We start from the raw sequence: 12,312 nt of genomic DNA, 5'->3' as shown, positions 1-12,312 counted from the left end.
CCTCTTTCACTTTCTAAGAAACCAACACTTTGTGTGAAGGTAAAGTTTTCCTTTACTTCTGATCGTAGGTGATTTATAGGTTTTAGTTCTCATTCTACTAAAGATGTGTGACAGGTCTGTAGGTAACAACAGCAGCCTCACTCTTACTGGCATGGCAGAGCCTCTCAAACCCTTGTCTGTTAGAATTAGTGACTACACTGTTCTGCTTGCTAACCAGACAGTCTTGGTACTACAGAGACCTAATTCTAGAATTTTAAGACAATGCAGATAAAGCCATCTCTTCACAGCATCTTCAGAACTGCAGCAACTCTTGTGCCCAACTGTCATCCCAGGGAGGACGCTGAGCTGTCTGTAGATGATTAGCCTAATTAATCTCAAAATGACTGGAAACAATGCATTTCAGCACTTGCCAGCATAAGGAACTGATTAACTGAACAGTATGAACTTCGTGGAGGCTTGAACAAAGAGCACTGTGTTGCTCTCAATTTTTTTATCTCAGCAGAAAGCTCCAATCCTAGCTGGATAGATCCCTTTAAAATACATGGAACAAGGCTGAGGATTTCCAGGTCACTTTCAGACATTAAAAGCTACACATTGTGAGGCTGGATAGATGGTCAAGGATGTCAGCTTGATCGCCAGCACCTATGTAAAGACCATGCAGAGTGGCAGCTGTAATCCCAGAGTGGGGAGGGTGGGAACACATGAAACCTTAAGTGGAGAGCTACTGGCCCTACCAAGAGACCCTGTCTCACTCAGAAAACAAAGTAGACTGCACTTGAAGAGGATTAGAAACTCAGGTTGTCCTCTGGCCTCCACAGGTGTGTTCAGATGTGTATGTGCACATACATAAACGTGTACCTAATCTCACATACAAAAATATCTACATACTAAAATGTCAAATCACATGTTCTAGTCAGAACATTCGCCTGGGGAGGGGGGTGCTTTGAAAACCAAAACTGACATTGTAGAACCCAAGGTTCTGCCTCCTGCTAACATCCCACCAAATTTACCTGCTGAGGTAGGTACAGACCATGGCAATAAACACAGATACAAAATATTTTTGCTCATTTTATTTTATAGTTTATATTACCTTCCTCCTCCTCATTGTCATCACCTTCATCATCATCATCGAATCTCTGTGTGTAAAACTTGTAGGAGTACTGTGTGCTTTGGGGATGGATTTCAGGTTATTAAGCTTGGTGGAAGGCACCTTGTCTTAGGGTTTGTATTGCTGTGAAGAGACACCTTGATCAAGGCAACTCTTATAAAGGACAACACTTCATTGGGGCTGCCTTACAGCCCAGAGGTTTAGTTCATGATCATTATGGAGGGAAGGGTAGCATGCAGGCACACACAGTGTAGTACTGGAGACAGAGCTGACAGCTCCTCATCGGGGTCCACAGGAAGCAAGAAAGACCTGTGAGCCACTCCGCCTGTTAGAGCTTCTGAGACTACCCACTAGTGACATACTTCCTCTGGCAAGGCCACCCCTCCTAATAGTGCCATTTCCTTTGGATGCAGCATTCAAACCACCACATGCCTCTGCCCAGGTCCCAGATTGTATTTCTTGTAAGCAATCTCCCTAGCTTTGGGAGATCCGCTCATCCATTTCTCTAACAAGGATTGCAGCTATAGAAGGGGCAGTGCTGAGCTTTGTTTCTTGTGGTAGAGAGAGAACCTGCTGTGGTTTGCACATGGAGCTGGTTCAGGAGATTTCAAGTGCTTAGGAGTGGGGTCTGACTGGAGGTGGTGGGTTGTCGGATGATCCACGAGGGTTATAACCTAGCCTTACTTCTCATTCAGTAACAAGACAGGCTGATCATCTCCTGTGCCTCACCACCATGCCTTCTCTGCTGCTTCAAGGCAAAATAAGCCCCTGCTTCCTTAGGTTGCTGATGCCGTATTCTGATGCGGTGCCAAGTTAAGTACTGATGGACTTACTCTTTCTTTATTCACTGCTTGATGATACATGCCAAGGACTTTCTTAAGAATTATTTCTTAAGAATATTTAGAATACTGAAAAGACAGCCTGTCAGGGATCAAAAGGGATATGGCCACATGTAACAGGGTCCTATAGGATCAGGAAGAGAAGGTGACTAGTTTTGGTTTCATTAAGCAACAGTAATAAATATTTTAATCAAGGGAGCTGTATAGATGCAATCCAGGTGACTGCCACTCCTGTCTTCCGCAGTACTTGAGAGCCTCTTGAGCAAAGGCAGCTCTGTCATACTTTCTCTGATGTCACTGCCCCAGGTCTGCCATCTGCCAATCCCTTCCCATTAGTGTGCAGTGGCCTCCTGTTTGATCAAACTAATCTATTTTCTACTTACTTACTTTACCTTTGGGAAATACATAGTGTTCTACTGTCGAAATTAAGAATAGAGAGAGCTATCCAAGTCTCCCTGCTGCCAGTTCCCTGGTTTTGTTTGTGCTTGGTCAGAGAAGCAAAGGATGTCACAATGCATTTACATCTAGAGCACTGCTTGTTTCTCAGCAAACCATAAGGATGTACTGCTAGCACAGGTAGGTCCTTAATCTTTAACAGTAGCACTGACTTCACTTTTCCTGACAGAGTGGGGTAAAAACTGGAGAATAGTTCTCTCTTCAGGAGGGAGAAAAGACAAGGTGCTCCACACATCACCTGCTAGGATGACTGAGAGTCCAGGTGGTGGGGAGAGGCCGGTCAAGGAATAGAAGGTAGGGAAAAAAGAGTCCAGATGAAATTGGAACTAATTTCTTGATATTTTCCCCTTCGTAATGTGTATATTTTCTTTTTAGAGTTACCAGAAATGACAATAGATTATTTAATGAAGAAAAAAAAAAACCCTGAGAATTACAAATGGGATAAAAATTAAAGAGAGCATTAGTGTACCGGCGATCACCAGCAATGTTGATTCTCCCACGGTGCATTTGATGCTTACTTAAAAACTGGAGTGCTTATGGCTTCAAGTTCACACAAATAATAATAAAGATTCTGCCAAATGATTTTTCAGCAACCCAGTTTCATCAGAAGCACATATTTTTTACTCAAATGTTGCAGAGTTGATTTTCTGTAACTGAAATAGCCTTATTTCAGTAATTTTACCCCTTAAATTATGATACCAGCATCCAAGCATCTGTTAAACCATAGCATCTGTTTCATATTTGAGATGCATCCCTACAAATTACAAGAATACTTTTTTTAATGAGCTCTGATTTAATAAGAAATCCTTTTTATGACTGAAAGAAAATGACAAAGAAGATTCCCCTCCTTTGGCACCCAGGAAAGCATCCCAAAGGTTCATGTTACTATCAAAAAAAGCATAATAGGGACAGGATCCTTCTGGTTTCCTTCTGCACCCTGGAGCTGTGCCAGAGCTCTCCGTACTCAGTCCTGCTAGAAAAGAGCTGGTGCCCTGGGAGTGCTGACACACCTGAGAGCACAGGTGAGACCACCCGTAGCCTTCAGGTCACAGGAACCAAGGAGGAGCAGCTGGGGACAGGATCCTTCCGGTTTCTATCTGTGCCCTGGATCTGACCCTGTGCCATCTCTCTCCATGCCCGAATTCTGCCCAGAGTCAGCTGATCTCCTAGGAGTGCTAACATACAGGCTTACAGTAGGGACAAGTCACAGTCACAGACAGCAAGACCAGCTAACACCAGAGATAACCAGGTGGCGAGAGGCAAGCTCAGGAACCTAAGCAACAGAAACCAGGACTACTTGGCATCATCAGAGTCCAGGACACCCACCAAACGAAATACTTTGTATACGAACACACTGGAAAAGCAAAATTTAGATTTAAAAATCACCTCATGATGATGATACCTCTATCATTTTTAAGAAGGACATAAATAACTCTCAAAGAAATACAGGACAACACAGGTAAACAGGTAGAAGCCCTTATAGAAGAAACACAAAAATCCCTTAAAGTCTTACAAGAAAACACAACCAAACTGGAAAAGAATTGAATAAAACTATTCAGGATCTAAGAAAATGGCAATAGAAACAATAAAGAAATCATGAAGGGAGACAACTCGGGAGATAGAAAACCTAGGAAAGAGATCAGAAGAAACAGACACAATACAGCAACAACAATACAAGAGATAGAAGAGAGAATCTCAGGGGCTGAAGATACCACAGAAAACATTGGCACAACCATCAAAAAATGCAAAGTGCAGAAAGCTCCTAACACAGGAAATTCAGGACACAGAGAAGACGAAACCTAAGGATAATAGGTATAGAAGAGAGCGAAGATTCCCAACTTAAAAGGTCAGTAAGTATCTTCAACACATTATAGAAGAAAACTTCCCGAACATAAGGAGGAGATATCCATGAACATACAAAAAGCTGACAGAACTCCAAATTGGACCAAAAAAGAAACTCCTGTCACATAATAGTCAAAGCACCAAATGCACAAAACAAAGAAAGAATATTAAAGCAGTAAGGGAAAAAGGCCAAGTAACATATAAAGGCAGACCTATCAGAATTACACCAGACTTCTCACCAGAGACTATGAAAGCCAGAAGATCCTGGACAGATGTCATACAGACCCTAAGAGAAGACAACTGTCAGCCCAGGTTACTGTACCCAGCAAAACTCTCAATTAACATAGATGGAAAAAACAAGATATTCCATGACAAAACCACATTTATACAATACCTTTCCAAAAATTTAGCCCTACAAAGGATAATAGATAGAAAACTCTAACATAAGGAGGGAAAGTAAAGCCTAGAAAAAGCAAGAAATTAATCTTCTTGCAACAAACCCAAAAGAAGAGAGACACACAAACATAATTCTACCTCTAACAATGAAAATAACAGGAAACAACAATCACGACTCCTTAATATCTCTGAACATCAATGGACTCAATTCCCCCAAAAAAGACAAGACTAACAAACTGGATACGGAAAGAAGACCCAACATTTTGCTGCATACGGGAAGCACACCTCAGTAATAAAAACAAACACTACCTCAGAGTAAAGGCTGGAAAACAATTCTCCAAACAAATGGTCCCAAGAAACAAGATGGAGTAACCATTGTTTTAAGGAATAAAATGGACTATCAACCAAAAGTTATCAAAAATATAAGAAGGACACTTCATGTTCATCAAAGAAAAATCCACCAAGATGAACTTTCAATCCTAAATATCTATGCTCCAAATGCAGGGACACCCACATTCTTGAAAAAACCTTTACTAAAAGCTCAAAGCCTTTTTTGCACCCCACAAAATAATACCACTATCATCAATGGACAGATCACGGAAACAGAAACTAAACAGAGACATGGTGAAACTACCATAAGTTATGAAGCGAATGGATTTAACAGATATCCATATAACATTTCTTCCTAACACAAAAGAATATACCTTCTCAGGATGTCATGGGACCATCTCCAAAATTAACCATATTGTTAGTCACAAAACAGGCCTCAACAGATACAGGAAGACTGAAATAATACCATGCATCTATCAGATCACCACGGACTGAGGCTGGTCTTCAAAAATAACAAAAACGAAAGAAAGCCCACATACAGGTAGAAGTTGAAGAACGCTTTACTCAATGATAACTTGATCAAGGAAGAAATAAAGAAATTAAAGACTGTTCAGAATTTAATGAAAATGAAGGCACAACATACCAAAACTTATGGGACACAATGAAAGTAGTACAAGGGGAAAACTCACAGCTCTGAGTGCCTCCAAAAAGAAACTGGAGAGAGCATACACTAGAAGCTTGACAGCACACCTGAAAGCTCTAGAACAAAAAGAAGCAAACACACCCGAGAGGAGTAGAAGGCAGGAAATAATCAAACTCAGGGCTGAAATCAACCAAGTAGAAATAAAAAGAACTATACAAAGAATCAACAAAACCAGGAGCTAGCTCTTTGAGAAAAATCAACAAGATATACAAACCCTTAGCCAGACTAACCAGGGAGCACAGAGAGTGTATCCAAATTAACAAAATAAGAAATGAAAAGGGAGACAACAATAAAAATTGATAAAATTTTTAAAAAACCCATCAGATCCTACTACAAAAGGCAATACACAACAAAACTGGAAAATCTTGATGAAACAGACAAGTTTCTACACAGATACCAGGTACAAAAGTAAATCAGGAACAGATAAACCATCTAAACTGTCCCGTAACCTCCCCTCCCCCCAAAAAGAAGCAGTTAACCAACCAAAAAGAGCAAGGACCAGATGGGTTTAGTGCAGAATTCTATCAGACCTTCAAAGAAGACTTAATACCAATACTCTTCAAGCTATTCCACAAAATAGAAACAGAATGAACACTACTCAACTTGTTCTATGAAGCCAAAGTTATGCTGATACCAAAACCACAAAAAGACTCTACAAAGAAAGATAATTGCAGACCAATTTCCCTCATGAATATCAATGTAAAAATATTCAATAAAATTCTGGCAAATCAAATCCAAGAACACTTCAAAACAATCATACATCATGATCAAGTAAGCTTCATCCCACGGATACAGGGATGATTCAGTATATGGAAATTCATCAACATAATCCGTCACATAAACAAACTCACAGAAAGAAAAACACACATAGTCATTTCATTAGATGCTGAAAAAGCATTTGACATGATTTAATATCCTTCATGTTAAAACACCAATGGCTTATGCTATAAGATCAAGAATCAATAAATGTACCTCATAAAATTGCAACACTTTTGTAAGGCAAAGGACATTGTCAATAGGACAACACGGCAACCAACAGATTGGGAAAAGAGCTTTACCAATCCTACATCCGATAGAAGGCTAATGTTCAATATATACAAAAATCTCAAGAAGTTAGACTCCAGAGAACCAAATAACCCTATTAAAAAATGGGGAAGAGAGCTAAACAGAGAATTCTCAACTGAGGATACTTGAATGACTTAGAAGCACCTAAAGAAATGTTCAACATCATTAGTCATCATGGAGATGCAAATCAAAGCAACCCTGAGATTCCACCTCACACCAGTGAGAATGGCTAAGATCAAAAACTCAGGTGACAGCAGATGCTGGCGAGGATGTGGAGAAAGAGAGCACTCCTCCATTGTTGGTTAGATTGCAAGCTGGTAAACCACTCTGGAAATCAGTCTGGAGGTTCCTCAGAAGATTGGACATTGCAGTACCTGAGGGCCCAGCTATACCATTCCTGGGCATATACCCAAAAAATGCTCCAACACATAGTAAGGACATATGTTCTACTATGTTCATAGCAGTCATATTTATAATATCCAGAAACTGGAAACAACCCAGATGTCCTTCAACAGAGGATACAGCAAATGTGGTACATTTACACAATGGAGTACTACTCAGCTATGAAAAACAATGGCTTCATGAAATTCACAGGCAAATGGATGGGTCTTGAAAATATCATCCTGAGTGAGGTAACTCAGTCACAAAAGAACACACATGGTATGTACTCACTGATACATGGATATTAGACAAAGAGCTTAGAATACCCAGGATACAACTCACGGACCACATGAAACTCAAGAGGAAGGAAGACCAAAGTGTAGATGCTTCAGTCCTACTTAGAAGGGGGAACAAAGTAATCAAGGGAAGTAGAGAGTAGGAGGAACTTGGGAGGAAGAGAGTAGGGGGAGGGGAAAGAGAGGGGCAGAATCAGGTCTGGGAGGAGATGGAAGAGATGTACAGAGGGTCAGGAAATTGACAGAGCTGTGTAGCAAAGAAGGATGGGGAACTGAAGGAAGCAACAAGAGTGTCCCAGATACCAGGAAAGCAAGAGGCTCCCAGGACCCCACAGGGATGACATTAGCTGAAATCCCCACAAAGCGGACGGAGAACCTGTGAGGACATATCCAGCGTTGAGAGATGGGGTCACCCACCAACATCATTTTAACCCAGAATTGCTTCTGTCTAAAGGAAATACAGGGACAAAGAGTAAAACAGAGTCTGAAGAAAAGGCCATCCAGAGACGGCTCCATCTGCAGCCAACAAACCCAGATATTATTGTTGACGCCAAGAAGTACTTGCTGACAGCCTGTTACAGCCTGAGAGGCTCTGTCAGAGCATGAGAAATACAGAGGCGATGTTTGAAGCCAACCATTGGACTGATCAAAGGGACCCCAATGGGTCCTTAGGGGAAGAACTGAAGGAGCTGAAGGGACCTTATCTGGCATCCAAGGCCCTTGGTCCTGTGAAGGCTTGAGGCCCCAGTGTAGAGGGTGATGAGGCAGGAATGGGTGGGTGAGTGGGGGAGCACCCTCATAGAAGCAGGGTAAGTGGTGTTGAGATAGGGGGTTTGCAGAGGGGAAACTGGGAAAGAGGATACCATTGAAATATAAATAAATAAAACATCAAATTTAAAAAGAAAAGAACAGCTTAATAAAGATAAATGTTCCATGCAAAGTTGGTTTGTTTTATATTTTGGTATTGTTTAATACTTTATAGTTTTGTACACATGTGTGCACACAGAGAAATAATATAAATAATATAACCAGAAAAAGCAGATGGCCCATCTATTCATATTATTCAAGAAAAATGGTCATTTCAAGTTGTTTTAACTATCTGGAGTCTGGAAAATCCATCTCTCACAGTGTCTCTACTAATGAGATTGTTTACAAGGTTAGTATAGAGGTGCTCTCTTTGTTGGCCATATCTGCAGGAGACCCTAGCTAATTCACAAAGTCCCTTTTAGAATCAGCCCCTGCTGTCTTCAGAGGTCTCCTCAGTTTTCGGTCTTCACAGTCCTCCAGTTGGGTCTGAGTTTGTTTTGTCCAAAATCCATGTTAAGCCTGGCTTGTGATATAATGGATTACTTTGCTCTAGTGTTTGTATCAGCTACTGTTTCAGAGCCTTGTATTCCTAACTAGGACCCGGCTTAACTTTAAAGGCCCAATATAAAGATGCCAATTTAAAGATTTCAAACTCTTATGGCGATAAAACTCTTATGGATGATCTCATTAAGCTCAATGTATAAAAGAACCACGCCACTCACAAAAGAACTCACAGGGAACACAATGGAAGGAAAGAGCAAAAGAAGAAAAGGTTTAGAATTGGAGTTTCTTACCTACTTCATATACCATTTGAGAGGGTCCTGGTTTTGATGAAACCCTCCCACATATTCTCTTTGGACAGAGTCGCAACATAATACAAACCTACAAGTTCTGCCGCATATTTTCACATTTGCCAGTGGAGTAATAGTTAGTGGCATGTCCCATCAAATGTGTGAGTGATACTCTAAAATCAATACTCTAATGATGGTCTCTCAATGGCAGATCAGTACTATAAAATATGAGATCTGAAGGCTGTGTGCATGCTCTCACTTCATGCTGACTAACGGTGTCGCATTTCAGTATTTAGAAATGGTTTAAGAAAATTGGATAAAAATAAGTTTTGGTGCTCAGGGTGGACTTATTTAATCTTACTGATCTGACACAGACAAAACTTGCCTTATTAAAAACAATACATGTGAAACAACTTTTGTGAGATCCCTCTGTCGTCTTCATCAGTGCCTGTGACTTTGAGTAGCAACATTCCCTATTGTAAAGTGAAAGGTAGCTCTCTCAGTGTTGAATAGCAGATAAGGCGCATTTGTGGTCACAGATGAGACAGCACAGTTTAAGAAACACTACCATCATTATTTGTGAATTGCACATCTGCAGATCTTAACTAATGACTTGCCTCTGCCAGTTGAAAGAGTGCAGAATTTCCACAGCGTTTCACAGGCTCAGTGCCACCCAACTGCGAAGTGCTTGAAGAGATCTATACAGAGAACAAGCCACATAAACAGTATTAATTTTGATGCCAGAATCTTTGGTTTCCTACATACACAATTGGAAATTGTCTTAAGGTGAAGGACTAGCATTGCTCCTAGCTACCAAACTGCTTTAGCAGATCAAATCTGGAACAATCAACTTGAGCTGCTCAAAAATAGGTGCAGCTTTGATAGCTAAATAATGACAAGAATATTTTCTTTCATATTCCCAATGCTAAATTTAACTTTAGCATGATTTGCATGTTGATTTCTACTTAACAACTAACTTATCAGTTGGCCAAATAGAAAAAGATATAGAATTATCTTGCATTTACCAATCAATTAATTTTTAAGGAAATATTTGGGATTTTTGTGGAAAGAAGTCATTATGTGGTAGGAGCTGGAGGAGGGTAAGGATTTTATATAAAATCCTGACTGTCCTTAAGAGACCATTCATAAACTGTACTCCAACACTAACCTGCCTGCACTCTGCCGGGCTCATCAGCACACATGGCACTATCCTGACTATACTTTTTTGCAGTATCTGGGCACTACCATGAATGAACACCACCACTCTTTCTTATTTTCATATGAAGACTTCCTTTTCCATTTTTAGCCTCAGTCACAGTTGTAAAGGAAATGAAAGATGAAAAGGTGAAGCGTGAACAGAGAAGTCATCATCAGAGCAAGTAGCTGTGGTCTAAGCATCCTCCACGCCTATGACTCTGAGTTCTTTCTCAGAGTACGCAACACTTTCTCAGTTTGATTTAGGAGGAATTTTGGTCCACTAACTTGCATATGGTGGCCTAGTGACCACGGGTAATACTAAGGAGTGTCAGGTCGGGAGCAGATATTCATGGTATCTTGCTTGTAAAGCTACAGAACAAGAGACATTTAATGTGTTACATGGGCTATCAAAAAACAAAGGTCTAGTTCAAGGAGGTTATGAAGATTTTTTTCTTCCTAGATGCTACAGTTTTAGTAGGTTTTATGGTCATTCTAACCACACCCTGAAGATAGCTTAAGGAGCTCAATCAGAAAGATTTTTCCACTAGACAAGTTTTCAGTGAAGCATAGCACTTCTTAACTAGTTCTAGAACAAGCTGAGCTGAACTCTTCACCTATCACTAGTCTAAGAGAAAGCTAACAAGTTACTATCACTGACTCTTAGTAAGTTAAGAAATGAAGGACTGAATGTGAATGTCAGTCTCCCGAACCAAGATTCTACAAGACACTACCTTGGCTTCTGTGCCAGGCAGACCAGTCTTCATTATTTTCTGCTATGTAGAACTTAAGCAAATAATCAGGGCTCTGAGCCTCATTTGCTTTACCTTTAAAGTGCAAGAAAGTCTGCCCAGTATTGCACTGTGGAGATTAGGTTTCATGTTAGGCAGTCACAAGGTTCCAAGGCTGTACTGTCTCAGTACAACAATCAGCACTTATAATATATCATGATCACTAACAAATACAAACACTTTTAGTATAATTCCAAAGTTGGCTACACAATGAAATTGAATCATTTAGAGATGAAATGTCTGAGGATACAGTGTATTAAATTTCATAATTTGTAGACTATCAACTCTGTAGCATAAGCAAGCATTACTGAGGGACAGCATGCTGGGAAGCAATGCACTACATAGGCCATCTCTGTACTTCTTCCTTCAGCTCCCTCTGCTGGTCCTTCTGCTTGACGATTTCTGTTGCTACTTGACTGCACTTTATCTCTACTGTACCTGGAGTGAATGCACTGCTGAGGTGTTCTTACACAGTAGGACAACTTGCCGTTTTATTTACTTTCTACAGATGTTTACCTATTTCTGGCTCCAAGACAATATTCACAAAGTTGCTCAAAAGCCTGATTTCTAAAAGTATGTATGTGAGAGGTTCATGTTTTCAAATTCTCGTGACAAAATTTTCAGGAAATGAATTCCTTAAACATGTTTTCTAAAATACTTTTTTTTTGATAAGTGAGTATGTATTCAGAGGTTGCTATTAGATTGGACATATGCTTTAGATGCCTCAGTCTTTTTCTAGATTTTTCTACAGCAACTGACACTGCTGATGCCATTGCTGTTGGGAAACTCCTCCCTGGACTTCAATTCCTAGAGATTGAACTCTGAAGCCATTGCTAATCTTTTCTGCTGGCTTCTTTCTACAGTGATCTTATAAAGATTAGTTTTCCTCAGAGTTTTTGTCTAGGGCCCACTCGCTTTTAATGTCACACATTGTTTTAGTAATTTCATCTGTGATGGTGGCTTTGACTTCAAGAATAAGTCATATAAATGTTAATCTGTTATTTTGTTACTGGTCACTCCTGCAAAAAATTTCCAATGTAAGGGACATATGTTTTCCCTTTAAGTAAGAACAATATCATCAATGTCTGTTTACCAATGACTGGCCTACGTGGTGCTTCCTACCCATCAGTGTATGACTACTACACTGGCAGATAAAGAATATCATGTACTATACTCATGGCTGTGAGTAATATTTTTCTAAGATGTATGGTGCTTGTCAAGCTGTTAATGCTATTGTGTTAACTATTATGCAATATTCAGATAAACAGTATCTGTTCATAATGGTGAGTAAGAGGATAGATGAAATAATATCT

The 12,312-nt window shown here is 40.1% G+C and overlaps 1 protein-coding gene across 39 annotated transcripts in view; it reads right to left on the bottom strand.

The window, feature by feature from the left end:
• The window catches only part of Bbx (BBX high mobility group box domain containing), a 247,692-nt gene that overhangs the window by 45,997 nt on the left and 189,383 nt on the right, over window positions 1-12,312 (bottom strand). For all 39 annotated transcript variants that reach the window (XM_087576273.1, XM_087576286.1, XM_087576274.1 and 36 more), the window contains 1 exon segment: window positions 9,632-9,712. In XM_087576273.1, coding sequence (XP_087432399.1) covers window positions 9,632-9,712 — 81 coding nt within the window.

The sequence above is a fragment of the Rattus norvegicus genome, chromosome 11 (assembly GCF_021556685.1).
Source record: "Rattus norvegicus strain SHRSP/BbbUtx chromosome 11, alternate assembly SHRSP_T2T, whole genome shotgun sequence".
Classification (NCBI taxonomy): domain Eukaryota; kingdom Metazoa; phylum Chordata; class Mammalia; order Rodentia; family Muridae; genus Rattus; species Rattus norvegicus.
This window is presented reverse-complemented; position numbering and strand designations above follow the sequence as displayed.